Here is a 27,594-nt window from a genome sequence, read left to right on the forward strand (position 1 = left end):
CCAAAGAGAAGGGGAGGTGGCTGGTCCAGTGTGTAATGGGGGACTAAAAATTGTCCTGTGGGACTTCTGAATCTGAACATACATACGATGAGAAGATCAGAGAGTTAGACTTACAAAAGATGATCTTGCAGTGTGATTGTGTAGCCCGATTAGCTGAAAGGGAAAAGCAAAAGCTTCAGCATCGGAAGGGCATTTTTAAAACCGTCACACATTCAGGTGAATGGGTGGAATCGCCCAGGTCACCTGGTTGGAGGCATAGTGCATATTCTCAACAGTCTGAAGAAGAGACTGTGTATTATCCTGTGCCAAAAACATTACTTCAGGGAAAGTGACACTGAGAGCTCACAGGCTCACAGGCAAAAGGAGGAGTCCAGATCCCATACTTTTGGAAGGCATTCCCAATATTACAGAAATAGGGAGCACCTAGAAGACAGGCACTAGATTTCGAATGACAGTACTGATTCTGAAGGAGAATGGACTCAGGTTCAGAGGCGCAGAAGGAATAGAAAATTAAAAAGTGTTTTGTGAAGGATCCCATCAGGCAAATGAAAGCCATAAAAGCTTTATGACTGATACCAGAAGAATGCTAAGCATTCGGTGCAGGAACATTTCGTAATTTGTGCATTTACGCAGACTTCAAGGTGAGTGAACACCAATATTAGAGAATTTGTTATTAATACTTCCATGCTTTACCCAAATACATCATTACTCAATTGGTTTGAGATTTCCACAAGGGTAGAACACTGGATTCTGTAATAGATTAATGTGGTGCAAAAACCAGCAGACAATAAAAGCAACCCTAAATCCTCCAAACAAAATTAGTTTGCATCAGCTTTGGGGCCCAGATCAGATTGACTTCTTTAAAGCCCAGAAAGAGTGTCCCACTCTGGCAGGTCTACAAAAGCAGATGGAGGAACAGGCTAAGGGGGAGGACCCTGGCTGGTTCAAAGTGTACCGGAAGGATGGACTCCTGTACAGGGAGTCAAAAGACTCTGAAGGCGAGGGCACAAGAAGGTTGGTGTTTTCCCAGTGCCCCCGAAAGTTCCTTTTGGATTTGGCTCACCAAATTCATTTAGAGGATCACTTGGGAGGGACTAAGACATCGGCCCAGTTGTCGGCACACTTTTACTGGCCGCAGTTCGGCATAAAAGTAAAGGAATGTGTCTGGTCCTGCCTGACTTGTTAAGCTCCTGGGAAATCAGGTGGTCCCACAAAGGCCCCCTTAATTCCACTACCCATTTTTGGGCAGCCTGTCGAGAGAATAGACATGGATATTGTGGGTCCTTTGGATCCTAAAACCAGCTCAGGGAATAGATACATCTTGATGGTGGTGGACCACGCCACAAAATACCATGAGGCTGTCCTTCTGAGGAGCATAAAAGCCCCAGTGGTTGCAAAGGCTCTGATTGGGATATTCTCTCATGTTGGACTCCGCAAGGAAGTTATTTGTGACAGAGGATCAAACTTCATATCCGCGTATATCAAGGCCATGTGGGAAGAGTGTGGAGTGACCTACCAGTTCTTTACATCTTTCCATCCACAAACAGACAGGCTTGTTGAGCAGTTGAACAAGACCCTAAAAGGTATGATAGGTGACTTGGAAAAACCCCTGAGGAGAAAATGGGATATTCTCCTGCCATCCTTCTGTTCGCCTACAGGGAGGTGCCACAGAACGCAGTAGGGCTTAGCTCCTTTGAGCTTCAGTTTGGACACCCTGTATGAGGTCCCCTTAGTCTAGTGAAAGAGGAATGGGAGGGTAACCCCTCGTCCCCTATGCAAGATGTGGTATACTATGTACTTGGCCTTCGGTCTAGAATGACAAAGTACATGGAACAGTCGGCAAAAAACCTACAGGCCAGTTAGGAGCTGATGAAGCACTGGCCCGACCAGAAAGCCACAGTAACAGTCTATTCTCAAGGCCGGTGGATGTGGATTATGGAGCTTGTCAAACACAATGCCCTCCAGGACACGTGGACTGGGTCTTACTGTGTGCTGGAAAAAGTCAGTGAGTTGAATTATCTCATTGACGGGACAGGACCTAAACAGAGGCGCAGGGTCTTTCACGTCAAATGGGTAAAACCCCATTATAGCCCAGATTACTTGGCCATGGCATTAGTGACTGACAGAGAGACTGAGGAGGAGACCGATCCCCTCCCCGACCTCCTGCACACTGAAGCCACAGATGGGTCAGTTGAATGTGTGAAACTTGCAAAAGACATGTCAGAACAGCGAATGACAGACTGTCGCTGTTTACTGGGACAGTTTGCTGGTCTGTTTTCACTGACTCCAGGTCACGCAGATTGGTGCACCCATGATGCAGACACTGAAGATAGTAAGTTGGTGAAGAGTAGGATTCATTGGATGTCCGATAAGGTCATGGACACCATCAAAGAGGAAGTTTACAAGGTATTGTCCCTAGGAGTGATAGAGCCATCTCACAACCCCTGGGCCCCTTTAAAAGACCAGTGTTGGAAAGACTGAGTTCACTTTTGTGTGGACTACAGGAGGCTCAATTCTGTCATGAAGACAGATGCTCAACCCCTTCCTCGGTCAGATGAGCTCATTGACAAGCTTGGCGCTGCCAAGTACATGAGTACCTTTGACCTCACAGCAGGCTACTGGTAGGTCGGCTTGACAGATGGAGTGAGAGAGAGGTCAGCATTCTCAACCCCAGAAGGAGATTATCAGTTCACTGTGATGCCCTTCGGATTGAAGAATCCCCCTGCCACTTTTCAGCAGATGCTTAACAAGGTTTTGTCTGGGCTGGAAAACTTCAGTGTCGCCTATTTAGATGACTTTGCTGTGTTCAGCCACACTGGGAGGATCACATATCCCACCTGAAACAAGTGCTTCAGGTGTTGCAGAATGCAGGTCTGACTATCAAGGACATGAAGTGGCACATAGCGCAGGGTACCGTCACTTACCTAGGCCACCTAGTCAGTGGAGGTAAGAAACAACCTCTTGAAGCAAAGGTACAGGCTGTGAAGGATTGAGACATGCCCACCACGCAGACGCAGGTGAGAGCCTTTCTATGTCTCACTGGGTACTACCAGTCGTTCATCAAAGGGTATGGGAACATTTACATGCCTTTAAATGATGCAACTGCCAAGAAAATGCTGACAAAGTTTACTTGGACCCCTACCTGTCAAACCCCATTTCGGGATTTGAAGCATGGATTGTGCAGGGCCCTAGTTCTAAAAATGTCAGACTATGGTCAGGAGTTCATTATCCAGACAGACGCCTGTGATTTTGGGATTGGAGCTGTGTTAGCACATCTGTACTCTTAAGGGGTGGAGCAACCTGTTGCCCACATTAGCAGGCGATTGACAAAAAAGGAAAGGAACTGGGCTAGTCATTAAAAAAGAAAGAGGCTTCATCGGCCATGTAGGCCGTAAAGAAGTTGAAACCCTACTTCTTTGGGTCGCACTTTACAATCCAGATGGATCACTGGCCTCTTCAATTGTTAATGGCCGTGCAAGGGGAGCATCCTAAGCTTTTGTGTTGGGCCATATCCCTACAGGGATTAGATATGGACATCCTGCACAGGCCAGGCTCCCAGCATGGAAATGCAGATGGCCTTAGCCTATACTTTCACCTTGATGACAACCCAGACCCTCAGCAGGGTGATGGTTCACATGTTGAGGCTGAGGGGCATGTGATTAATTCGACCATCCACACGGTGGGTGTGCGCTCGCCTGGCTTTTTTGAAATTTTATATGAAATTGAATGATGGTAGATCAGCCTCCGGAGAATGTGTGGGGCTAATTTGCACGCATTTTACTATGCTCATCGCACAACAAAAAACATGGACCCATGTACTCTGGCTAGACACAGCCTACAGGCGCCACCCCCCTGTCATATTTAGTTGGTATATGACAGCCATGAAAACACCCTATCCTCTCAGAGGTGGGAGGGCAAAACCTTCCTCCTGCCATTGCCAGCCTAATTAACTATCAAATGCTCCATGGAACTGCCCTGTCGTTTTGCTGAGCCCCGCAGAATGGTGGCAGTGATTAACATAATCAGCATACTAATAGAGTATACTTCAAACAGGCCCACAAGGGGCACGGCTGCAGGGGTTGACAAAGGAGACAGGAAACCCCAACAACCTTTGATGTGTATCTGTGTCAACCTGAAACCAGCTCCTGCCTCTCAGTATCATGGGCAGTGAAGTGCCATGTCTGGGGCAGCTGTTTCCTGTAGTCATCCCTGCAAGCGGACCCCATTCTGAAGGTATGAGAATGTGGTTTGCAGAAGCCAGAAAGTCTGGTCATGCTGCAGCTTCAAGGGAGACCTGACACTTTAATAGGGAACAACATAGAACCCGATTAACTAGACAGACCCTTTGATCTACAACAGACAGGAAGGTGGGTGGGACTTCGTATTACATGTTTCCACCCCTTTACCTCTTCTGTTGCAAAGCACTCTGGTTATGACCTCGTGCATACAGGAGATTGATGGTGGAGGCCCAGGATTGGTTCATTAAGGTAGGCTTAGCCTACACCGATCAATGTGGCCCATTTGACTGTAAAAAAGGGCTGAAACCCTCTTTTGGACAGATTATCTGAAGGCTTTGTCAGAAACAGGAACGAATAACTCAGCATTGGACCCTTGCTGAAGGTACAGTCTGCCTTACATCTTCCGCCAGTGAAGGAAGGACAGGACCTCCAAGGGGAAAGCAAGATCCCGCCCCTAAACATCTCCCAGAGAACAGAGGGAGATACTGAATCCAGCAGACCATCCAGCATCTCCAGAACCGGTACCCAGCAAGCACACAGCATGCCCTGCTAGGCTGTGCAGCAAGCTTCCTCGGTGGGAAGTGCTAGAGAGTCTCTGAACCAAATCAAGGACAAGGCCATTGCCTGCAACACGTTCCTCAGCTTTGGCTCGTCCACCATAGAGGACGACACAAGCCCAGTGAAGAAGCTAGGAGGAGTGCATCGACAAGCATCTACCAAAGTCCACCTAAAAAGACATTTTCGAGCTAGTCCAGACCCTCAAGCGAGCAACGCACTGTACCGCTGACTGTTGTTATGCTTCAGTCTCTAAAGCGATCAGAGACTATTCAATGAGTGCTTCACAACTGCCGACCAGCACTGAGACGATTCCTGATGCAGATCGCCGTGTAGGCCAGCCTGCAGCCGTCCGTCCATTCTCGCTCGCCGAACTGCCTGCCACCTGATACCCACAGCTGTCTCCTGTCTTGAACTCTGTTGCAGAAATTGCAAAATGTACTGTCGAGCACCAAGAACTTCGACAAGCACAAGGTACATTGTGGTTCTGTCCCCCTGGTCCTTCTCTGAAGTCCGCTAGTGACATTTTACAAGCCATTGCTACCTTTGTGTTGTAACCAGGTATCCATGAACTATTGCAATTAATTACTATACCGGCTACCCTCCTGTCTGTATCCAGAGTGTATCCCTTTTCCTCCTTTGAAACTGTCTGTCCTCTGCATTGCTTTGAGGGTGTGTTTTATTTTGTAGTGTGCTAGAACTGTCTGTTGTGATAATAATAACGTAGATATTTGTAAGCAACCTTGACTGGACAGTCCCTTTTATCATTTGGTAATAATTGTATGTTCATGGTGTTGCAACTAACCAACGATCCACGACTTTGCAGGGATAAGCCTGCCATTCCATCCACGTTACCAAAATTGGACAAGGAGGTTTATAATTTGCTTGTGTTAACAATCTGTTTGGATCCCTTCTGGTGTACTAGAGGTGTGGGGTTGTTTGAGGGTTTAGAAACCGATATATTAACCCCTGGATCACTGTTGCCCCAGAAGTTGATTCTTCACATGGCTTTTTGAGGAGAGGGCACACAAGGGAGTGCTTGAGGAGTAGTGGGAAGGATACAGTAGCAAAGGAGTGATTGAAGAAATTAGTCATGGCTGGAGAATGGGAAATAATGTTGCCTTTGATGGTTCTGGAGGAGCAGGGATGCACCTGCATGGATGAGACTTTCATACAGCGGACCCGTCTAGAAACCTCATCAGGTCATATGGGAGACAAACAGCAGAGTAGGAGGGATGGTGGGGCAATGGAGGCCTAGGAGTGGGTGAGGGAGAAGGTTGTGGTGTAGAGGAGAGTGAGGACAAGATGTCCTTAGTTTTAGTAATGAAGTGAGATTCCAGTGAGTCCAGTGACGTGCAGAGGGCAAAGGAAGACAGAGGAGAAATGGAGACTGCAGTAGGATTGGTGAGAACCTTGCAGATTTGGAAAAGTTCAGCTCTGTTGTTAGTGGCCCCCGAGATGCGGGCTTGGATGTAGGCCCTCTTCTTCGAGCAGATGGAAAGTCCAGTTTGTCAGAGGATGTGCTTGAAGACGGCCACTTCCACTCAGCTGCTCTGAACTTCCGTTTCAGAGAGGCTAGGTCGGGGTCATACCAGGAGTTGCACTTGGAAGCAGACTTCATGCAGATCCTCATGACAGGGGCAAGGATGCCCAAAGTATTGGAGATGGGGAGCTGAAGGTTAGTAAGGGCTGTGTCAGAGTGAGAGTCTGTGGCAGGAGTAGGAGGGGTAATGAAAGTGGCAGAAAAAGCAGTAACTGACACTTGCTTCAAAGGTCGAATGACGGAGAAGGAGACTGGCAGTGTGGGCGGGGTTCAGCCAGGGGACCCAAGAGGTGCAGGTGAAAGGATAGGGCAGCATGTTCAGACCAGGGGAGAGGAGTAGTGAGAGGGTTGGAGATAGGGATGTCTGCAGAGATGAGAGCATCCAAGGTGTGTACGGCTGTGTGCATCGGACCGGAGGGAAGAATAGAGAGGGAAAGAGAGTTACAGAGGTTGCAGAAGAATCCAGTGTTGAGGTGAATATTGAAGACTCCGAGGAAAAGAAGCTTGGAGGTGGAGGCCAGGAGAGAAGCAGAGAGATCAGACCACTCTTAGAGGAAGAGGGAGACTGGACCAGGGAGCCTGTAGATGGTGGCCAGAGTCAGTGAGAGGATAGGCGAGACACCATGCCTGCAGATGCGGCATTCAAAGATGGAGTAGGCCTGAGTGGGTATGATAGTAGAAGGGACTGGTTCATGGAAGATCAGGGCCACTCCGACCCCTTCTTTTCCATAAGAGAGACACCCCTGTAATGAAGTACGCTCCCTCAGCTGTCACATCGTCCCCTAGTCCCCATGCCCAAGATGTATTATGTACCCCACACCCCTGTCCCCCACTGCCCTGGGCACCTCTCCATGTCACACCTATCGGGCTCCCCTTGTCTTTACTCAGGTCACCTACTAGTATTATCATGGCCTACATAGGGCCATCACATTTCCCAGGGATGTTGCACCTCCTGATCTCTCCTCCCACTGAAATAATTCTCCCCGTGACCTGCTCACCCTACACCCCTACCTACACAATCCTTTTGAAGTCAGCTAGTGCAACTTTCTCCCGTAATGCTCTCTCCTAAGCACACATAAGCGAGCGCACACATGCACACATGCCATACCCGCCACTGGCTAACAGCGCACCACCAGACAAACCCTCCAGTTTATAGCGATTTTGCGATCCCGCAAAATGCCGTGAAAACGGCCGTTTTGCACAAAATGCCGCAAAAACTGCCGTTTTGTGCAAAAACAACATCTTTAAAAAAAAAAAGTGGTGACTTTTTTTTTAAAGTAATCTGCTAAAATTACTGTTTACAAAAAATAATACTCAGGGTGCCAGGTTCTCAACTTTTTTTTTACACAAGAAATGAAATGCGCCAACACATCTCATCACTTGCGCCCCAAAAAAGTGCAGCCCAATCCACAAAGGACATATGAATGGGCACATTTTATATGAGCGCCCATTCAGATGGCCTTTTTCACCTCCTTATCAAATAAAGTGGCGTTTCTGTCAATTTAAAAGCACATCCCTCATTTCCAAGCAAGATACACTTTTAAATGTGCAGAAATTTTAGGCAACCCTAACCGCACGGGATGTGGGGCTGCCACTGCATGACAGGGTCTTTCCTGACCCTGTCATGCATTTCTTTTAAGGTATTAACCGCTGCTGTGTCACTTGTATTTCTGTTCCTCAAACAGGATAAAAATGCATTTTTTGGGTCGCATTTTACAGTGGCAGGTTCCTGGAGGGCCTGTCCCTGTGAAAGGTGCTGGGAGCTTGCAGAACACTGTCGGGAGAGCGATTCTATTCAAAGTACTGCCCATTTTGATGACAAAAATCGATCGAATGTTACAATTTGACCTATTTCGTCCAGTACTATTCGATTGATTTTTATAAATACTGAACATGTGTTGCTGGGGTGTCACCCGCTCCCCATGTTCAGTATTTTTGGTCTAGGGTGGTTGCAGAAGTGTTTTCCCTTTTTCCTCAAAATTGGAGGCGGGGACAGAAAAAAAGAAAATAACGAAAACGGGACCCTGCAGAGTCGGATGCGACCCGCGTTAGAGGGACAGATCTGGCACCTGCAGGGTTGCAGGGGAAGCAGCAGCGACCAATCAGTTAAGTAGGGGAGGAGGTGGGGTGATGGTGAAAGATACATTTTGGGTTGTTTGGCTGAAGTGCAAATCAATTTGCAGCGAAATTGACTACGGTCAATTCCACCGCAAATAATTACACTTCGGCCAAACAACCCAGAACACCATTCAAGGCAGCTGGCCAGCGCAAAATTTGCGCTACAGCTCAAGCCTGTGGAAATGCTCTGGTCACCTTTGAGAATAAGGTGACCTGCTCATTTCCAAAAATGGGTTGTCTAAAAATAGCATATCCTCCGTTCTTTTTTTAAATGCCCCATTTTTTGAGGAACTGGGTCAAAATCTACATTTAAAAAAGAATAAAAAATGGTTACACTATGAGAGAGAGGGAGAGTGATGGGTGAGATGTGAAGTGATAGGCAAGAAAGAAGAGGGAGAGCAGTGGGTCAGAGGAGGAAGTGCTGCACAAGAAAGCAGAGGAAGCAGTGATGCGGTGGCCCAGAATTCTGAGAGCGAGCAGAGGTACAGAAAGTAGAGGGAGCGTGTGGTCAGTGAGCCAGAAAGCAGAGAGGAAGCGGTTGGCCAGAAAGAGGCAGTGGGCTGCAGATTGGGAAAAAGGATGAGGGAAGAGTGCGATAGAATGGGAGAAAGGATGCAAGATGCAGAAGCAGCACAAAAGAATGAAGGACTGTATATTGGGGGAGGAATTGTAGAGTGTAAGGTGTGAGTTGGGAGTATGGTTTGGAGTGTGGCAGGGGTTGGGCAGTGCAAATTCTGACTTGACAGTGTGACATAGCACGTGAGTATTTGTATGACAGAGTGAGAGGTTAAGCAATGCAAGTTGTGATGGAGAGTTGGTGAGATGTGTGTTGGTGAGAGGTGTGTGGGTGTTTGGGTGTTTGGGGGATTGGAAAACATAGAAGGGGAATATTTTCAGCATTACAACTGATAATGATCAATTTAGTTAATACTATTAAATAGGCATGAACATTAAACCAGAAATGTAGCCAAATCAAACACTGTTTTGCCAAGCCAGCGACATCTGGGACTCTTCCTATTAAATTAATACAAAAGACACATAATAATGATACCCTGGCTCTCTTGTAGCCTTGCACTCTGCCTATTTCCTGCAATGTGGTAATCTTACAACCTCCAGTTATGTCCCGCAAAAATGCTGCAATAAATAAAGGTTTGTGCTGCAAAATTTGCCATTTCATGCCGCAAAATTTGCCATTTCATGCCGCAAAATCCTGGAAGATCTGACCAGAAGTCAGAACACGTGCAGATCTTGAAATGCGTTGCTGAAAAAAGGAAAGGAGCAGAAAACAAGCCTCCTCTGCCTACGCCCCAAGACTATGAAACCTCCTCCCAGACAGCATCAGACTCTCCCCCCAGTCAGCATCAGACTCTCCCCCACGCTCCTACAATTCAGAAAATAACTCAAGACCCACCTCTTCAAGGAGCCTCTCCTCCTTAACTCCTTGGCCATCGCGTTACCCCTCGCGCCACCTGACACGCCAGTCGCCCCACGCCTCTCTCCTCTCTCCTCCCCGCCACCCTTCCTCTATGACCCTCTGTATCCTTACCCCCAAACGCCCCACTGTATATCTGTTCCACACATCTGTAAATTACTCCATTATGTATCTGTACTGTTGTATACCTCTGTAAAGCGCTCCATTGCTTTTCGGAGCTTGGTCCATTCTCAATAAATACCATCATAATAATTATGTTAATAACTGTTGATGCCCTCCTGCCCCACCCCCACCTTTGGGAGTAGCACACGTTTGCCTCTTCCTCTGCTGGTGACACCTCGCTCTCCCCTCTCCCCGCCCTGGGGACAGAACGCCCATGTCTCTCGCATCTCCCGCCCCTCCTGTATCGGGATGTCGCGATCTTGCATCCCCCCTCACCCGTGACATCACACCCCTGCCGCTCGCTGCACTGGTGACGGCAGCACTCGCCTGATTCTCCCTCCCCCGGTGATGTCACGCCCCCTGACTCGCCACTGACAGCCGGGACGGATGATGGCGGCTGCGGTTCGCCTGCTCCTGCAGCTGGGCTGCAGATAACGAGGCTGTTGCATGGAGTGCGGCGTTACCGAGAGCGAGGTGCAGGGGGACCCTCAGGCGCCGCTGCACCGGGGCGTTATTGAGAGTGCTGGACCGGAGAAGCTGCGGGATTCCATGCACAGGAGCGGCACGGAGAGCGCCGTGCCGGTGGTCCAGCAGCATCCCTCCTCCAAAGGCGGCGCCGAGAGCATGGGGGGGCAGCAGCATATCATGTACAGCAGCGGCACGGAAACGGGGGGACACCAGCAGCGCAACAATTGCGGTATAGACGACCCGCGGCATCCAGTGCACGCTGGTGATATGGGGAGTAGGCGGGTGGCGGACCAGGCACGGACCCTGCCCAAGGAGGATGCCACGGAGATCACCTTGCCGGAGCAGCACCCCCATCTTATGCACGAGAGCGGTACAGAGAGCGCCGTGCTGGGGGACCAGGAGCACCCCGTGCACGAAAGAGGCACAGAGAGCGCTGTGCTGGGGGACCAGCAACACACCATGCACGAGAGAGGCACAGAGGCCGCTGTGCTGGGGGACCAGGAGCACCCCATGCACGACAGAGGCACAGAGAGCGCTGTGCTGGGGGACCTTCAGCACACCATGCACGAAAGAGGCACAGAGAGCGCCGTGCTGGGGGACCAGGAGCACCCCCTGCTCAAGAGAGGCAAAGAGAGCGCTGTGCTGGGGGACCAGGAGCACCCCGTGCACGAAAGAGGCACAGAGAGCGCCTTGCTGGGGGAGCAGGAGCACCCCCTGCTCAAGAGAGGCACAGACAGCGCTGTGTTGGGGGACCAGGAGCACCCCATGCACGAGAGCGCTCTGGCCGAGGGTGGTGAAGAGAGCGCTGAGCTGAAGGACCCGGAGCCGGCGATGTCCAGAGCTGATACAGAGAGAACTGGGCTGGGGAACACGGAGCACACAGTGCCCAAAGCCGGCACAGAGAACACAGTGCTACCGGAGCAGGAGCACCCACTGTCCGAGGGTGGCACGGAAAACACTGTGCTGGCAGACCATGAGCCCCTAGTGTCCAATGGTGGCCCAGGAAGTGCTGCGCTGGTGGGCCAGGAGCATCCAACGACTAAGCCTGGCACACAAAGCAGTGTTCTAGAGGACCAAGAGCAGCCCATGTACAAGGATGGCACAGGGAGACTTGTGCTGGCAGACCAGGTACACTCAATGTCCCAGGCTGGTACAGAGAGCCCAATGCTCGAGGATCGGAAGCAGCCAATGACTAAGAGTGGCATAGAGAGTATGGTGCCAGATGACCTGGAGCTACCTGGCACACCGAGTTCTATGCTGGAGGATCAGGAGCACCCAGTCTTCGAGGGTGGTACAGAGAGCCCCTTGCTAGAGGACCAGACACTCTTACTGCCCAGTGGAGGCACAGAGAGCACTGTGCCGGAAGAAAAGGGGCACCTAGTGCCCAGTGGTGGCTTAGAGAGTGTTGCCCTGGAAGACCAGGAGCATTCAATGTCCGAACATGGCACACAGGGCCCCATTTTGGAAGAACAGGAGCAAGCAATACCTAAGGCTGGCACAGCGATCGCCATTCTGGAGGGCCAAAAGCACACCATCTACATTGTTGACACAGAGAGCACATTGCTGGCAGACCAGGTGCCCACAATGCCCATTGGGAGCACAGAGTGCTCTGTTCTGGAGGACCAGGAGCACCCAGTCTCTAAGGGTGGTAGAGAGAGTGCCACGCAAGAGGACCAGAAGCCCTCCATGACCTATGGTGGTACAGAGAGTGCCATGCAGGACGACCGGGAGCAGTCAATTCTCAAGTGCGCTACAGAGAATGGCCTACTGGAGGACCAGGGGCAACCAATATCCAAGAGTTGCACAGAGAGCGGCCTACTGGAGGACCAGTGGCACCCAATGTCCAAGAGTTGCACAGAGAGCGGCGTGCTGGAGGACCAGGGGCACCCAATGTCCAAGAGTGGCACAGAGAGCAGCGAGCTGGAGGACCTGGGGCACCCAATGTCCAAGAGTGGCACAGAGAGCAGCGTGCTGGAGGACCAGGGGCACCCAATGTCCAAGAGTGGCACAGAGAGCGCCGTGCTGGAGGACCAGCAGCATCTCATGCAGGACAGCAATACAGCGAGTGCCGTGCAGGAGGGCCAGCAGCCTTTAGTGTCCTTGAGCGATACACAGAGGGATGTGCTGGAGCCCCAGGAATCCCCCATGTCCAAAGGTGTTATAGAGTGCACAATGGTGCAGCACCAAGATCCTGCCCTGTCCGAGGCTGCTGAAGAGAGCCCCCTTCCAGAGGACCAGGAGCCCCTCATGCTCCTGGATGATATAGGAGGTGCAGTGTCGGGGGACCAACAGCACCTCATGCAGGAGTACAAGACAGAGAGCGCTCAGTTGGAGTACCAGGAGCATCCAATGACCAAGAGTGGCACAGAGAGCAGCGAGCTGGAGGACCAGGGGCACCCAATGTCCAAGAGTGGCACAGAGAGCGGCGTGCTGGAGGACCAGGGGCACCCAATGTCCAAGAGTGGCACAGAGAGCAGCGAGCTGGAGGACCAGGGGCACCCAATGTCCAAGAGTTGCACAGAGAGCGGCGTGCTGGAGGACCAGGGGCACCCAATGTCCAAGAGTGGCACAGAGAGCAGCGAGCTGGAGGACCAGGGGCACCCAATGTCCAAGAGTGGCACAGAGAGCGGCGTGCTGGAGGACCAGGGGCACCCAATGTCCAAGAGTTGCACAGAGAGTGGCGTGCTGGAGGACCAGGGGCACCCAATGTCCAAGAGTGGCACAGAGAGCAGCGAGCTGGAGGACCAGGGGCACCCAATTTCCAAGAGTTGCACAGAGAGCAGCGTGCTGGAGGACCAGGGGCACCCAATGTCCAAGAGTGGCACAGAGAGCAGCGAGCTGGAGGACCAGGGGCACCCAATGTCCAAGAGTGGCACAGAGAGCAGCGTGCTGGAGGACATGGGGCACCCAATGTCCAAGAGTGGCACAGAGAGCGCCGTGCTGGAGGACCAGCAGCATCTCATGCAGGACAGCAATACAGCGAGTGCCGTGCAGGAGGGCCAGCAGCCTTTAGTGTCCTTGAGCGATACACAGAGGGTTGTGCTGGAGCCCCAGGAATCCCCCATGTCCAAAGGTGTTATAGAGTGCACAATGGTGCAGCACCAAGATCCTGCCCTGTCCGAGGCTGCTGAAGAGAGCCCCCTTCCAGAGGACCAGGAGCCCCTCATGCTCCTGGATGATATAGGAGGTGCAGTGTCGGGGGACCAACAGCACCTCATGCAGGAGTACAAGACAGAGAGCGCTCAGTTGGAGTACCAGGAGCATCCAATGACCAAGAGTGGCACAGAGAGCAGCGAGCTGGAGGACCAGGGGCACCCAATGTCCAAGCGTGGCACAGAGAGCGGCGTGCTGGAGGACCAGGGGCACCCAATGTCCAAGAGTGGCACAGAGAGCAGCGAGCTGGAGGACCAGGGGCACCCAATGTCCAAGAGTTGCACAGAGAGCGGCGTGCTGGAGGACCAGGGGCACCCAATGTCCAAGAGTGGCACAGAGAGCAGCGAGCTGGAGGACCAGGGGCACCCAATGTCCAAGAGTGGCACAGAGAGCGGCGTGCTGGAGGACCAGGGGCACCCAATGTCCAAGAGTTGCACAGAGAGTGGCGTGCTGGAGGACCAGGGGCACCCAATGTCCAAGAGTGGCACAGAGAGCAGCGAGCTGGAGGACCAGGGGCACCCAATTTCCAAGAGTTGCACAGAGAGCAGCGTGCTGGAGGACCAGGGGCACCCAATGTCCAAGAGTGGCACAGAGAGCAGCGAGCTGGAGGACCAGGGGCACCCAATGTCCAAGAGTGGCACAGAGAGCATCGTACTGGAGGACCAGGGGCACCCAATGTCCAAGAGTGGCACAGAGAGCGCCGTGCTGGAGGACCAGCAGCATCTCATGCAGGACAGCAATACAGCGAGTGCCGTGCAGGAGGGCCAGCAGCCTTTAGTGTCCTTGAGCGATACACAGAGGGATGTGCTGGAGCCCCAGGAATCCCCCATGTCCAAAGGTGTTATAGAGTGCACAATGGTGCAGCACCAAGATCCTGCCCTGTCCGAGGCTGCTGAAGAGAGCCCCCTTCTAGAGGACCAGGAGCCCCTCATGCTCCTGGATGATATAGGAGGTGCAGTGTCGGGGGACCAACAGCACCTCATGCAGGAGTACAAGACAGAGAGCGCTCAGTTGGAGTACCAGGAGCATCCAATGACCAATGGCAGTACAGGGTGTGCTGTGCTGGAGGACCGGCAGCAGTTCATTCCCACAGGTGATCTAGAGAGCCAAAAGCTGCAACCAATGCCCAAAGGCAGTGTATGGAGTGCCAAGTTGGAGGACTGGCAGAACTCAATGACCGTTGGCACCATGCTTGATGACCAGGTGCACACAGTGTGCAACGGTGGGTTAGGCGCTGTCATTCTGGGGGACAAGGAGCATCCATTGTCCAAGAGAAGTTCAGAATGCACCACGCTCAAGGAACAGGAGCCACCCATGTCCAGCAGTGCTATTGAGAACCCTGGGCCTGAGGACCAGGAGCACCCCATGCCCAGGGGTGGCATGGAGAGCACAGTGCCAGACAACCAGCAGCAACCCATGGAGGAGTGTGATGTAGAGAGCTTAGTGCAACCGAACAAAGGGCACCTCGTGCAGGAGTGTGGAATAGAACACACTATGTTGGAGGACCAAGAGCATCCACTAACCAAGGCCAACACCGAGAAACACATGCTGGATGAGCAACCAAACTCAATATCAGAGAGGACAATGCATGAGGACCATGAGCACCCCATGCACAAGGGTGGCATCGAGAGCCCAGTGCCAGACGACCATCAGCAACCCATGGAGTGTGATGTTGAGAGCTTAGTGCGACAGGATGAAGGGCACCTCATGCATGAGTGTGGAATAGAACACACTATGTTGGAGGACCAAGAGCGTCCACTAACCAAGGGCAGCACCGAGAAACACATATTGGATGAGCAGCAGAACTCAATGTCCATGGGTGGCATCGAGAGCACCATGCTTGAGGACCAGGAGCTCCCCATGTACAAAGGCAGCAGAGAAGGCATCATGGCTGATGACCAGCAGCACCCATTGTCCAAGAGCAGTTTAAAATGCACCATGCCTGAAGACCAGGAGCAACCCGTGCCCAAGGATGCCATAGAGAGTACAGTGCCAGATGACCAACAGAAGCCCATGGAGGAGTGTGATGAAGAGAGCTTGGTGCAACAGGATGAAAGGCACCTCATGCAGGAGTGTGGAATAGAGCCCACTATGTTGGAATACCAAGAGCATCCACTAACCCAGGGCAGCACCAAGAAACAAATACTGGATGAGCAGCAGAACTTAATGTCCATGGGTAATACAGAGAGCATAATGCTTGAGAACCAGGAGCACCCCATGCCCAAGGGTGGCATAGAGGGCACAGTGCCAGACGATCATCAGCAACCCATGGAGCAGTGTGATGTAGAGAGCTTAGTACGACAGGGCGACGGGGCCCTCATGCAGGAGTGTGGAATAGAGAGCACTATGTTGGAAGACCAAGAGCGTCCACTAACCAAGAGCAGCACCAGGAAACACATGCTGGATGAGCGGCAGAACTCAATGTCCATGGGTGGCATAGAGAGGACAATGCATGAGGACCATGAGCACCCCATGCACAAGGGTGGCATCGAGAGCCCAGTGCCAGACGACCATCAGCAACCCATGGAATGTGATGTTGAGAGCTTAGTGCGACAGGATGAAGGGCACCTCATGCATGAGTGTGGAATAGAACACACTATGTTGGAGGACCAAGAGCGTCCACTAACCAAGGGCAGCACCGAGAAAAACATACTGGATGAGCAGCAGAACTCAATGTCCATGGGTGGCATAGAGAGCACAATGCTTGAGGACCATGAGTACCCCATGTACGAGGGCAGCATAGAAGACATCAGGGCTGGTGACCAGCAGCACCCATTGTCCAAGAGCAGTTTCAAATGCACCATGCCTGAAGACCAGGAGCAACCCGTGCCCAAGGATGCTATAGAGAGCACAGTGCCAGGTGACCAGCAGCAACCCATGGAGGAGTGTGATGAAGAGAGCTTGGTGCAACAGGATGAAAGCCACCTCATGCAGGAGTGTGGAATAGAGCCCACTATGTTGGAGGACCAAGAGCATCCACTAACCAAGGGCAGCACCGAGAAACACATACTGGATGAGCAGCAGAACTCAATGTCCATGGGTGCTATAGAGAGCACAATGCTTGAGGACCAGGTGCACCCCATGCCCAAGGATGGCATAGAGAGCACAGTGCCAGAAGACCAGCAGCAACCCATGGAGGAGTGTGATGTAGAGAGCTTGGTGCAACAGGATGAAAGGCACCTCATGCAGGAGTGTGGAATAGAGCCCACTATGTTGGAGGACCAAGAGCATCCACTAACCAAGGGCAGCACCGAGAAACACATACTGGATGAGCAGCCAAACTCGATGTACATGGGTGGCATAGAGAGCACAATGCTTGAGGACCAGGAGCACCCCATGTACAAGGGCAGCAGAGAAGGCATCATGGCTGATGACCAGCAGCACCCATTGTCCAAGAGCAGCTTAAAATGCACCATGCCTGTAGACCAGGAGCAACCCGTGCCCAAGGATTGTATAGGAAGCACAGTGCCAGATGACCAACAGCAACCCATGGAGGAGCGTGATGTAGAGAGCTTGGTGCAACAGGACGAAGGGCACCTCATGCAGGAGTGTGGAATAGAGAGCACTATGTTTGAAGACCAAGAGCATTCACTAACCAAGGGCAGCACCGGGAAACACATACTGGATGAGCAACAGAACTCAATGTCCATGGGTAATACAGAGAGCATCATGCTTGAGGACAAGGAGCATCCCATGCCCAATTGTGGTATAGAGAGCACAGTGCCAGACAACCAGCAGCAACCCATGGAGGAGTGTGATGAAGAGAGCTTGGTGCAACAGGACGAAGGGCACCTCATGCAGGAGTGTGGAATAGAGAGCACTATGTTGGAAGACCAAGAGCATCCACTAACCAAGGGCAGCACCGGGAAACACATGCTGGATGAGCAACAGAACTCAATGTCCATGGGATGTATAGAGAGCACCATGCTTGAAGACCAGGAGCAACCCGTGCCCAAGGATGGTATAGCAAGCACAGTGCCAGATGACCAACAGCAACCCATGGAGGAGCGTGATGTAGAGAGCTTGGTGCAACAGGACGAAGGGCACCTCATGCAGGATTGTGGAATAGAGAGTGCTGTATTGGAGGACCAAGAGCATCCACTTACCAAGGGCAGCACCGAGAAACACATTCTGGATGAGCAGCAGAACTCAATGTCCATGGGTGGTATAGAGAGCACCATGCTTGAGGACCAGGAGCAACCACTTTCCAATGGGAATACAGAGTGTGCTCTGCTGGAGGATCAGCAGAACTCAATGTCCATGGGTGGTATAGAGAACACATTGCCAGATGGCCAGCAGCAACCCGTGGAGGAGTGTGATGTGAAGTGCCTGTTGCCACAAGACGCGCAGTACCCCATGCAGGAGGGTAGTTCAGAGAGCATCATGTTGGCAGACCAAGAGCAAACAATGCCCAATGGAAATACAGGGGGTGCTCTGCTGGAGGATCAGCCAAACTTAATGTCCCTGGGTAGTGTAGAGAGCGCCATGCGGGAGGACCAGCGGCAACCAATGTCCATGGGCAATATAGAGAGCATCATGTTTGAGGACCAGGAGCATCCCATGAGCAAGAACCACATAGAGGGCATTATGTTCGAGAACCTGGAACCCCCATTGTCAAAGAGCAGTTTAGAAGTCACTGTGCCCCAGAACCCCATGTGCAATGGCGTTACAGAGAGATACAGTTTGGAGGTTGAAGAGCATCCCACACCTGAGAGAGTTATAGAGAGTGCCGTGCTGGACGAACAGGAGCACCCCATGTACATTAGTTACATTAAAAGCAGAGGGTTAGAGAACCAGCAGTGCTCAATGGACAGTATAGCGATTGCTGAGATGGCGGACCAGCAGCAGTTTATTCATGAGAGCGAAATAGACGAATCTTTGCTGAAGGACTGGCACGTTCTCGAGGCCCAGGAGAATCCTATGTCGGAGAGTGTGGAACTGAAGAACCAGGAGGACCCCATGCCCAAAAGTGGATTAGAATGTTTTGTGGTGCTGGAGTACCAGGAGTATCCCATGTTGAAGGATGGTTCAGAGAGCACCGTGCTGGAGGACATGGGGGACTCGATGTCCAAACGTTCTATAAAGGAGACTATGCTGACAGCCCAGGAGCACTGTATGCCCAACAGTGGTATTGAGAGCACAGTATTTGAAGAGCACCCAATATTCCAAGGTGATATAGAGTTTTTGGCGCTGCAGGACCAGGAACATTGCATGTCCATGTGTGATCTCGAGTATCCTGTGGAGCAGCAGGTGCTGGAAACCCTTGAGTGCTCCGTGAACTTCAGTGGATTTGAGAACATGGTTCTGGAGAAACAGCCACATCCTACGTCCATGAGTAGTTTAGAGAGCTCCATGCTGGAGGGCCAAGAGCACTGCATCTGCAAGGGTGGAGAAGTGATTTACACACTGGAGGATCAGGTGGACCATTCCATGCCTGAGGGTGATATTGAATCCGCTGTGCTGGAGGACCTGGCACACCCTCAGTCCATGGGAGGTATTGTGTGTTCGTTGCTGGACTACCAGAGGAGCAACCCATTCCAGAAGAATACAGACAGTGCCATGCTAGAAACCCAAGAGCACCCAATGTCCATGGGTGCCTCAAAGAGTGCTATGTTGGAAGACCAGGAACACTTGATGGGCGAAGAGCATCTTATGTCCATGGGTGGTATGGAGAGTGCTGTGCTGGAAGACCAAGGCCATACCATGTCTGAGGATGGCATAGAGAGCCCCTTGCTGGAGGATCAAGCACATTGCATGCCCAAGCGTGGTACTGAGTGCGCCATTCTGGATAACCAGCCACATTCCCTGTCAATGGGTGGTACAGAGAATGCTGAGAGCAAGGGATTGGAGGATCTGGTCCCTCCCATGTCCAGGAACTGCATAGATAGCAAAGAGATGGGTGACCAGCCGGATTGCATACCCAAAGACAATATACAGGCCACCATGCTGGCTGATCAAGAACACTGCATGTCCAAGAATGGTACAGAAAGCGCCGATCTGGTAAACCAGGCACTCACACTGTCTGAGAGTGGTATAGAGAATGTAGAGAACCAGGGGCTGGCGGATCTGGAACCTCCCATGACCTCGAACTGTACAGATAGCACAGAGATGGGGGACCAGCCAGATCCATTGCTCCAAGACAATATACAGAGCGCCATGCTGGTGGATCACGAGCATTGCATGTCCAAGAGTGACACAGAAAGCGCTGATCTGGATAACCAGGTACACACCCTGTCTGGGAGTGGTATAGACAATGCAGAGAACCAGGGGCTGGAGGTTCTGGAAGCTCCCATGACCTGGAACTGTACAGTTAGAACAGAGATGGGTGACCAGCCAGATGCATTGCTCAAAGACAATTTACAGAGCGCCATGCTGGTAGATCACGAGCATTGCGTTTCCAAGAGTGACACAGAAAGCGCTGATCTGGAAAACCAGGGTTACACTCTCTTCGAGGGTGGTATGGAGAATGCAGAGAGCCAGGGACCGGAGGATATGGACCCTCCCATGTCCAGGGACTACAGGGACTATAAAGAGAGCACAGCGATGGGTGACCAGCAAGACCCCAACAACAACATCGAGAATTCTCTGCTTGTGGACCTGGAGCATGCCTTGTCAAATAGTGCTATAATGAGTGTAGTGCATGAGAACACGGAATACTCAACCAAAGGCAGTATAAAGACGTCAGACCTGGGCTACCAGGAGCCCACCTTGTCCAATGGCGAAGCAGAGAGTGCGGCCCTGGGGGACCAGAATCACCCATTGTCCAAGGGTGCTATAGACAGTGGCTTGCTGGAGGAGAGGCCTCACCCAGTGATAATGAGCGGTATGGAGAATTCGGCCCTGGGGGAACAGGAGCACCCCTTGTCCATATGCGGTATCGAGAGTGCGGTGCTGGCGGACCAGCAGCAGCTCATGCACTTCCTCCAGAAGCTGAAGGATGTCTTCGATGTCTGTGATGAGGATGCAGACGGCTTCATCCGGGTGGAGCATTTTGTTGCCTTGGGTCTGCAGTTCGGTCAAGGGGAAGAGGTGAGTCAAGCAGAAGACATCTTATTTCGCTGTATAGTGCACTACGCTCATTGCAGACCCATCGCCACCCTTCTACTGTGCACTCACAACACTCTACACGATTCACTCACTGCTCCTCCAATACAATGCTACCTTTTATTGATGTGCATTTGTATGTGTATTTATTCAGATGTGTACAGTGCTAACGGCCAAGGCATCAACATGCTGCGGTGGTGGAAGGGGGAGGAGTGATACACGTATTATTGTTCATGTTGTTTTTTGGTATTGTGTCTTATTGCAAACCACTTGGCTTCAAAGCGTTGGGGGTAGAATGAATGTGATCAAGGATGCGGGTGGGATGGGGTCTCGAGGAGAAGGGGTTAGGGCCGTAGACATTCAAGGTACAGGTGTGGTGCATTCATGACAGCGGCCACGGGGTCATCGACAGCCTGAGAGGAGGATGGAGGAGGCTTCCAGTTTAGGGATACAGGGGTTCAAAGCCCAGGAGCCAAATCACGAATTTAAAATCAAAAATATAAGAGCTTGGTATGTCAAGCATAATTGTGTGGTAGTAAGCTGGGGGTGTCACCATAAGCCAGTCCCTTAGCACCCCTCCAAATCCACATCACTTGACATCCCTCTACTGCTATAAACCGTGGTCAGTTCTCTAATACCACAAAATGTTGCCACCCCTCAACTATTAAATAACTCTGGCACCCCTCGAATACTATGCAGCTTTCGCACCCCTCCTATACTGCATAACGTTGGCACTCCTAGATCATGACATCACATTAACACTCCTCAAATATCTCACAATTTGTGCACCACTCTAATACCACATAATCATGGCATCCTTCTAAAATGATATACCTTTGCCACCCTCTAATACTCTGTACCGTTGGTACCTTGCTAATATCACTCCATGGTTGCTTCTACAATCCCATATGCTACGCGCCCTTCCCCTCGCCACTTAATAATAGCATCGCTCCAACACCATGCAGCGCGAGTAGCACCGCCCCGCTCCCACTGCGCATGCCTACCCATTGTAAACACTATCAGGCACTCAGAACTGGTGGAAGTGGAGGCATATTTTAATTGTAATCATTACGGGGATTTATTCAGCGAGTCCACCGTGTTTATGATGTGACTGGGCGAGGACTCACTCCCTGAAGGAGAGGCGTTTCTCTTTCATGCACCATGTCCTTGGTACCCTTTAAGTACCACACAACTTTGACCCCCTTTTAATACCGCACAATCGCAATGTCTTCCTAATGCTGCATTCTGTAAACCGTTTGCCGCCCAAAACCATCACTCATTCACACCCCTCTATTACCACGTACTATGGCTTCTCACAGTGGCACATACCCTGGGCCGATTATCAATCCATGTACCCACTCGCACCCCTTGAATAGTGCCACACACAGTCCCATGGACTCCACGTGTGTCTCAAGTGAAGTGGGCACTCGTCTGGTGGGTGGGGGTCACGCTGCCACAACCCTGATGGCGGAAGGGCCGGGCAAAGGAAACCGCGAGGAAGCCCGCCAGACTTGTGTGACTTATAAACCCTGCACAACTTTAATGCTACGCAACGCAGTACCAATTTTAAGTACACATAGGCCAGGGATAACTTTGCTGGCATAGAAACACCCCTACATTTTATTGAGGTATAAATACATTTAATAGAACGTAGTAACCCAAGTACACATTTAAATGCACATAACCCCGAGATAGATGCAACAGCTCATAACTCTGACGTAACTTTAGTGGGATATAACCTCAGGATGACTTTAATGACATATATAACTGCGCTCCAGCTTTAATTACAAACCAGGCACGGTTTTAACAGCACATAACCAGACACAACTTCTATGGCACCGGACTGTACCACTGTATATGGGCAAGAGGGGCCTTTCTAACCAATACAATGTAGTCTCTGTCAGCATCACCTGCACCTCCCATCGGTTCTATGTTCTTTTACATGTGGGCCGACCCGGATTCAAATGTTTTATTTTGTTATGTAGGTCCTCCTCTCCTCCTCTCCTCTCCTAGCCCACACCCCTTCACCCCCCGCCCCCTCACAGTGCTGGAACTGGGGAACATGTATTTGGGGGAACCCTCTCCTCCTTGGAGGGACAGGGCCGTGGGGGGGAGTAGGCGGAGGCGATGTGCGTGGTCACAGGCAGGTCCCACAATACAGTATCTCTCCATAGAACCCAATCCTGGCGATTTGCATAAAAACAAAGAGCACTATGGGAACATACGTATGTCCAGAATGTTAAATTTGAAACATGTCTTATTGTGATTCAGTTAGAAACACTTTTGAGAAAATAATGGAAGTTTGGGTTTGCAGTTTTAATTACTCATCCTAAGAAAAGCACGTCTCTACATTACAGGACATTTACCAGTCTGGACGGCTACAGCAAGGATGTGAGGTTTTGGCTGTTTCTGTATTTATACACTCATGCTAAGTGTGTTAAAAGTATCTGTTTGTTGAAAGGTGGGATGTTAACTTGGCTTCAGGATAGATCTTGCTGGCAGTATCCTGTTCTGAAACAGAGTTTTGTCACACACAAGCTGCTTACAAAGGGCTCGGCAAGCCTGCTTATTCAAGAGCGAGACATGCATTGCTGGAGCCCCGCTCTGTCTAGTTTTGGCATTTATAACGCACCTATACTCCACAAGTGTTTCAAGGCTCGACGAGGCGAGGGAGGGGAAACGGGGGGAAGACAGAGACAGCGATCCTACTAGGCCAGGTGACACTGAGATCACGCAAGTGCAGGGTGGGGGGTTTTGGGGAGGGGGCAGTGCAGTATATAGGACAACAGTAAAATCAATAACTAATAAGTAAAAGTGCGGCCAGCTGGTGGCAGTGCAAGGGTAAGTGCAGACATCAGGTGTAAAGTAGGGGCTGTAGGGATACAGAAACAGTCCCAGAGTTCAAGGGTGACTAGGGGGGTGTGCAGGTGTGCAACTTGCGGAGAGTGGACCTGGGCCCGAGATCAGAGGGTAGCCAGGTAACCAGTGCAATTTCAGATTCAGCCAGGAGATCAGCAGGGGAGAGGGGGAGAAAAAGCAGAAGCAAAGAGGTAGGTCTTGAGGTGCTTCCGGAACTGGAGAGGGTTCTCCTCAAGTTTTAGAGAGACAGGGAGGCTGTTCCAGTGGGAGGCCAGAGGCAGGCCCCAGCAGAAGCCCCATGCCGCTGACCAGGGACCTGCACACACTAGCTGCCTGCCATTATATAAATACCTACATATATATATATATATATATATATATATATATATATATATATATATGTCTGCTTGCTTGAGTTGAACACACATAGATGACTGAAATGCATAGTATAATAGTCTGTCAAACAATGGCACACCCGATCAACCAATAAACCTGTCAGTGGTGTAACCAGAATTTCACTTCAGGTTGAGATTGAACGTTGTACATGTGGGCCTATAGCATTGGTCCCCACGAATTAAGGGAAATATGTACATTTAATTGGACCATATACTTTTTCACACATCCACAACCAGGCTGAAGTTTAATCTTTAACAGGCTATCTTCACTGCATTGCAAAAATAACAGATCTTACCATTGCCTAACTAAACAGCACTCCTTTTATCAACAGTCTAAGGATGAAAGGCGGGATGGACTCTGCCAGAATTGAAATTGAATATATATGCAGGGAGGTTCCCTTAGGTTCGCTGGAGATCCACATGCATGTGAGCCTTGCCCTATGGTATGAACCCCCTAGAAGGGTTCCCCTCCCCTGGCTTTCTCCTGTGTTCACTCGCTAGCTCCCCCTTTTTGTTTTTACAGTGGTCCGTTGCTTGGTAGCTAGATTTGAAATATAGAAATCTGATACACACATGCATTATTATTATCATGGTACTTCTTCGGCAGGGACCAAGGTTCGAGTAGCAGCTGAGAGCTTAACAATCATAGGGGGAAGAAGACAGAGGGAAGCAGAGAAAAAAAGAGTGGGGAGCTAACAGGGGAGGGTGGGCAATTGGCAGCATGGGGGGAAGACAGTGGGGATCCCCCAATCTCAGTTGTGGTGGGTAGTGGATGGTGTTATGGAAGAGCCATTACTTGTAGAGGAAGGTCTTGAGCTCCTTAAGTGAGGGGTGAGTCTGATGTGATAGGGAGGGGGGTTCTAGAGTCTTGGGGCGTAGACAGAAAAGGCTTGTCTTCCTGCACCAGTGCAGTTCAACTCTGCACATGTCCTTATTCCTGGTGGATCGTAGGCCTCCAGAGATGCTGAGTTTCTCAGTGAGGTAGCTTGGGGACCTCAGGACGCCAGCCTTGTAGATGATGCAGCAGGGTTTGAAGATGACACAGGCCTGCAGCGGGAGCCAGTGCAGTTCAATGAAGGCCAGGGTAATGTGTTTGAATTAGCAGGTCCTTTGATGAGGCGTGTGGCTGCATGCAGAACAGCTCTCAGAGGAGCCACGGTAGTTGCCGGAAAAGGCCTTCCAAATGGGTATTGCCACCACCCATGTAGGAGAGGACCAAAGCTTGGGCAGCAGATCTGAAGTTGTTTTCTGGGATGAAGGGCTTAATTTTCTACAAGAGAGAAAGTTGGTACCAAGCCGTTTGTGTCTTCCTTGCTATGCGCTATTTGAATGTGAGGTGGCTGGCGATATTGAACCCAAGGGACTTGGCACAGGGGGTCAGCAGCGGTCTGAAGCCCTCGAGGCTCATAGCAGAGAGCCAGGTCTGGACGTCAGGGTGTTCGGTGTTGTTGGTCAGCAGTATGCGTGCACAGGTACATGGTTACTCTCCTGCTGCACAGCAGTAATCTTCAAGCAAAGTAACTGCTGAGTGTGAAGATTGCGACACTAGCAATGCAGATAAACCACTGCCCACCTTTTTGCACCTAACAACTTCATTTGCATTCTTTCATGAAAATATGCTGAAAAGGAGCTCGCAAATCATGCTCTGCAAGCAAGTCATGGTATAGTTGGCACATACGCATATCATTTTCATGCAGGACGGCAGCTATCATAACGCTACGTAATGTGAGTCTGAAAGCCAGGACTGGCTGATTATTTCACACCTGACATGGGACAACTTGCAGTCCAATGAGTTGTACTACTTTTATGGCTTAAACAAACCCTGGAGCCTGTGTGAACAAGTCAGATGTTTTTTGGGGTGAGGGAGATGGGGTATTCTTTGACACGGGCATACAACCTACTCATATTCCAAATTGCATAACGTGCAGTTCCACAAATACGCTTTACAATGTTGTTTGCGACTGATGCACAAAAAATAGGCACCCCCATCAGGGGTCGTTCAGAGCTCGGAACACGACTAAGTTGTAGCCAGAAGAGCAGGTTGGGCCTGGGCCAATGGGTGGGCCTTGCTGATGCGAGTGACGCGTGCTTAATCTTCTCTGTTGGCAAACCCTCCCACTGCGCTGTTTTCTTTTGACCAGGAAGGTGGGTTTTGGAGTAAGACCTGTTTTTCTACACTCGGCAGCTTTTGCTTCTTCTGCTCATGTGCCCTTTCTGGGAGAGGTGCTTTTGATCTGATGTAGGCATGGCCGTCCGCTATGGGCAATGCCACATCAGGATTGCCTCGAGTGGGCTTGAACCCCCGCCCATGTGGACTATAGATTGGTGGAAATTGTGAATTCTGGTTTTGCATTTCTGGAAGCACAGTGACCTGGGTTAGTTGAGGGTCTTCCTGTGAGACCCTTATCAAGTCTGTGGCTAATTGGTTGCTAATGCAGATGCATGCCTTTTTTCGTTAAGTGGTCTTGCATTCCGAGCCCGCTGATTGCAATGGTGTGATAACGAGGCTATGCTTTTTGCTCTTTAGCAGAGCTCTCAAATGTCCCAATGGGCAGGCAGGAGACGGCCATCTACGTTTTCTTCCCTTTTCATTCTGGGCCTTGCAGGTTTTTTTTAATTTGCTGTTTTACATTTAAAAAAGACTACACGTCCTAGATTTCGTAGCAACAACAGGACTGGATGGCCTTCCTCTGGAACTGGACAATTGGGAGCTCTGTTTTAAGAAATTCAGGTTGTTATTTTTTAAATAAATGGTGAATGTTTATATTTATATTTTTCTATTTTTCTTTCGTTTGCTTTTTTGCTTTTTGTCTGTAGATGAGTTATTGTTGTGTGTCCCTGGGGAAGATTTAACCCCTTAAGTGCCAAGGACGAGTTTGCATAATAGCCTGGCACTTCGTGAACCATGGTACAAAGCATAAAGATTCCTAGTCTGCCTGTGGCAATGATGTGGTGCAGAATCCTGTTTCTCGCTCTTTTCTTTGAACGCTCTGTTGTTTACACACAGCCGTGGCTGCACCGCCATTTGATTGACACTTGCTCATAATGTGCGTACGTTGATCATGGCTACCTTCTGTTTGCCCCACACTTGCACACTCTCCCGGGGAGCCGGGGAGGGCGACCTCTCATCGGAAAGGGCGGAATTGTACGGCTCCTCATAACGCTTAATCCCCAGCACCGTTTTTTAATCTGACCCCTGCTACGAAGCAACGGCTCTGTACATTCTGCTATTTATGACGCTCAGAGTGCATGATCGATTCATTGACACGTGGTTTAAATGCAGCGCCCCGAATTACTTGTTTTTGGGGAATTAAGCGCACGCGCACCTGAAGTCTGCACTTCATGGCATATGTTGCACAACTCTAAAGTTCCCCCATCTGTAGTGAACAGCTCTTTTAATTCTGTATTTTTTCCAGCCATTCTGATACGTGCAGTTCTCATTTAACCATTACAATAGAACACGACAAGCCCCCAGAATTTAAAGGAAAAATAGACTCAATACGTTAGTTCCACATGGCGTGGGACAGCTTGACTGGTCACAGAAAGAGTGTGCGTGGCAGGCGTGAATTGGTAAGGCGAACCCAATCCTTTTCTCTGTCACACACAATAGCGACTGGCACATTCAAA

General features: G+C 50.7%; 1 protein-coding gene across 2 annotated transcripts in view; it reads left to right on the plus strand.

Moving 5' to 3' along the window:
• Positions 1–10,246: 10,246 nt before the first annotated feature.
• RAB11FIP4 (RAB11 family interacting protein 4) overlaps positions 10,247–27,594 on the plus strand; it is a 1,742,713-nt gene continuing 1,725,365 nt past the window's right edge. The window contains exon 1 of one of the 2 annotated variants that reach the window (XM_069654953.1): positions 10,247–20,698. In XM_069654953.1, coding sequence (XP_069511054.1) covers positions 10,496–20,698 — 10,203 coding nt within the window. In that variant the 5' untranslated portion in view covers positions 10,247–10,495. The remainder of the gene's footprint in view (positions 20,699–27,594) is intronic. The other variant, XM_069654951.1, reaches the window with a different exon arrangement.

The sequence above is a fragment of the Ambystoma mexicanum genome, chromosome 3q (assembly GCF_040938575.1).
Source record: "Ambystoma mexicanum isolate Mex_15411 chromosome 3q, UKY_AmexF1_1, whole genome shotgun sequence".
Lineage (NCBI taxonomy): Eukaryota > Metazoa > Chordata > Amphibia > Caudata > Ambystomatidae > Ambystoma > Ambystoma mexicanum.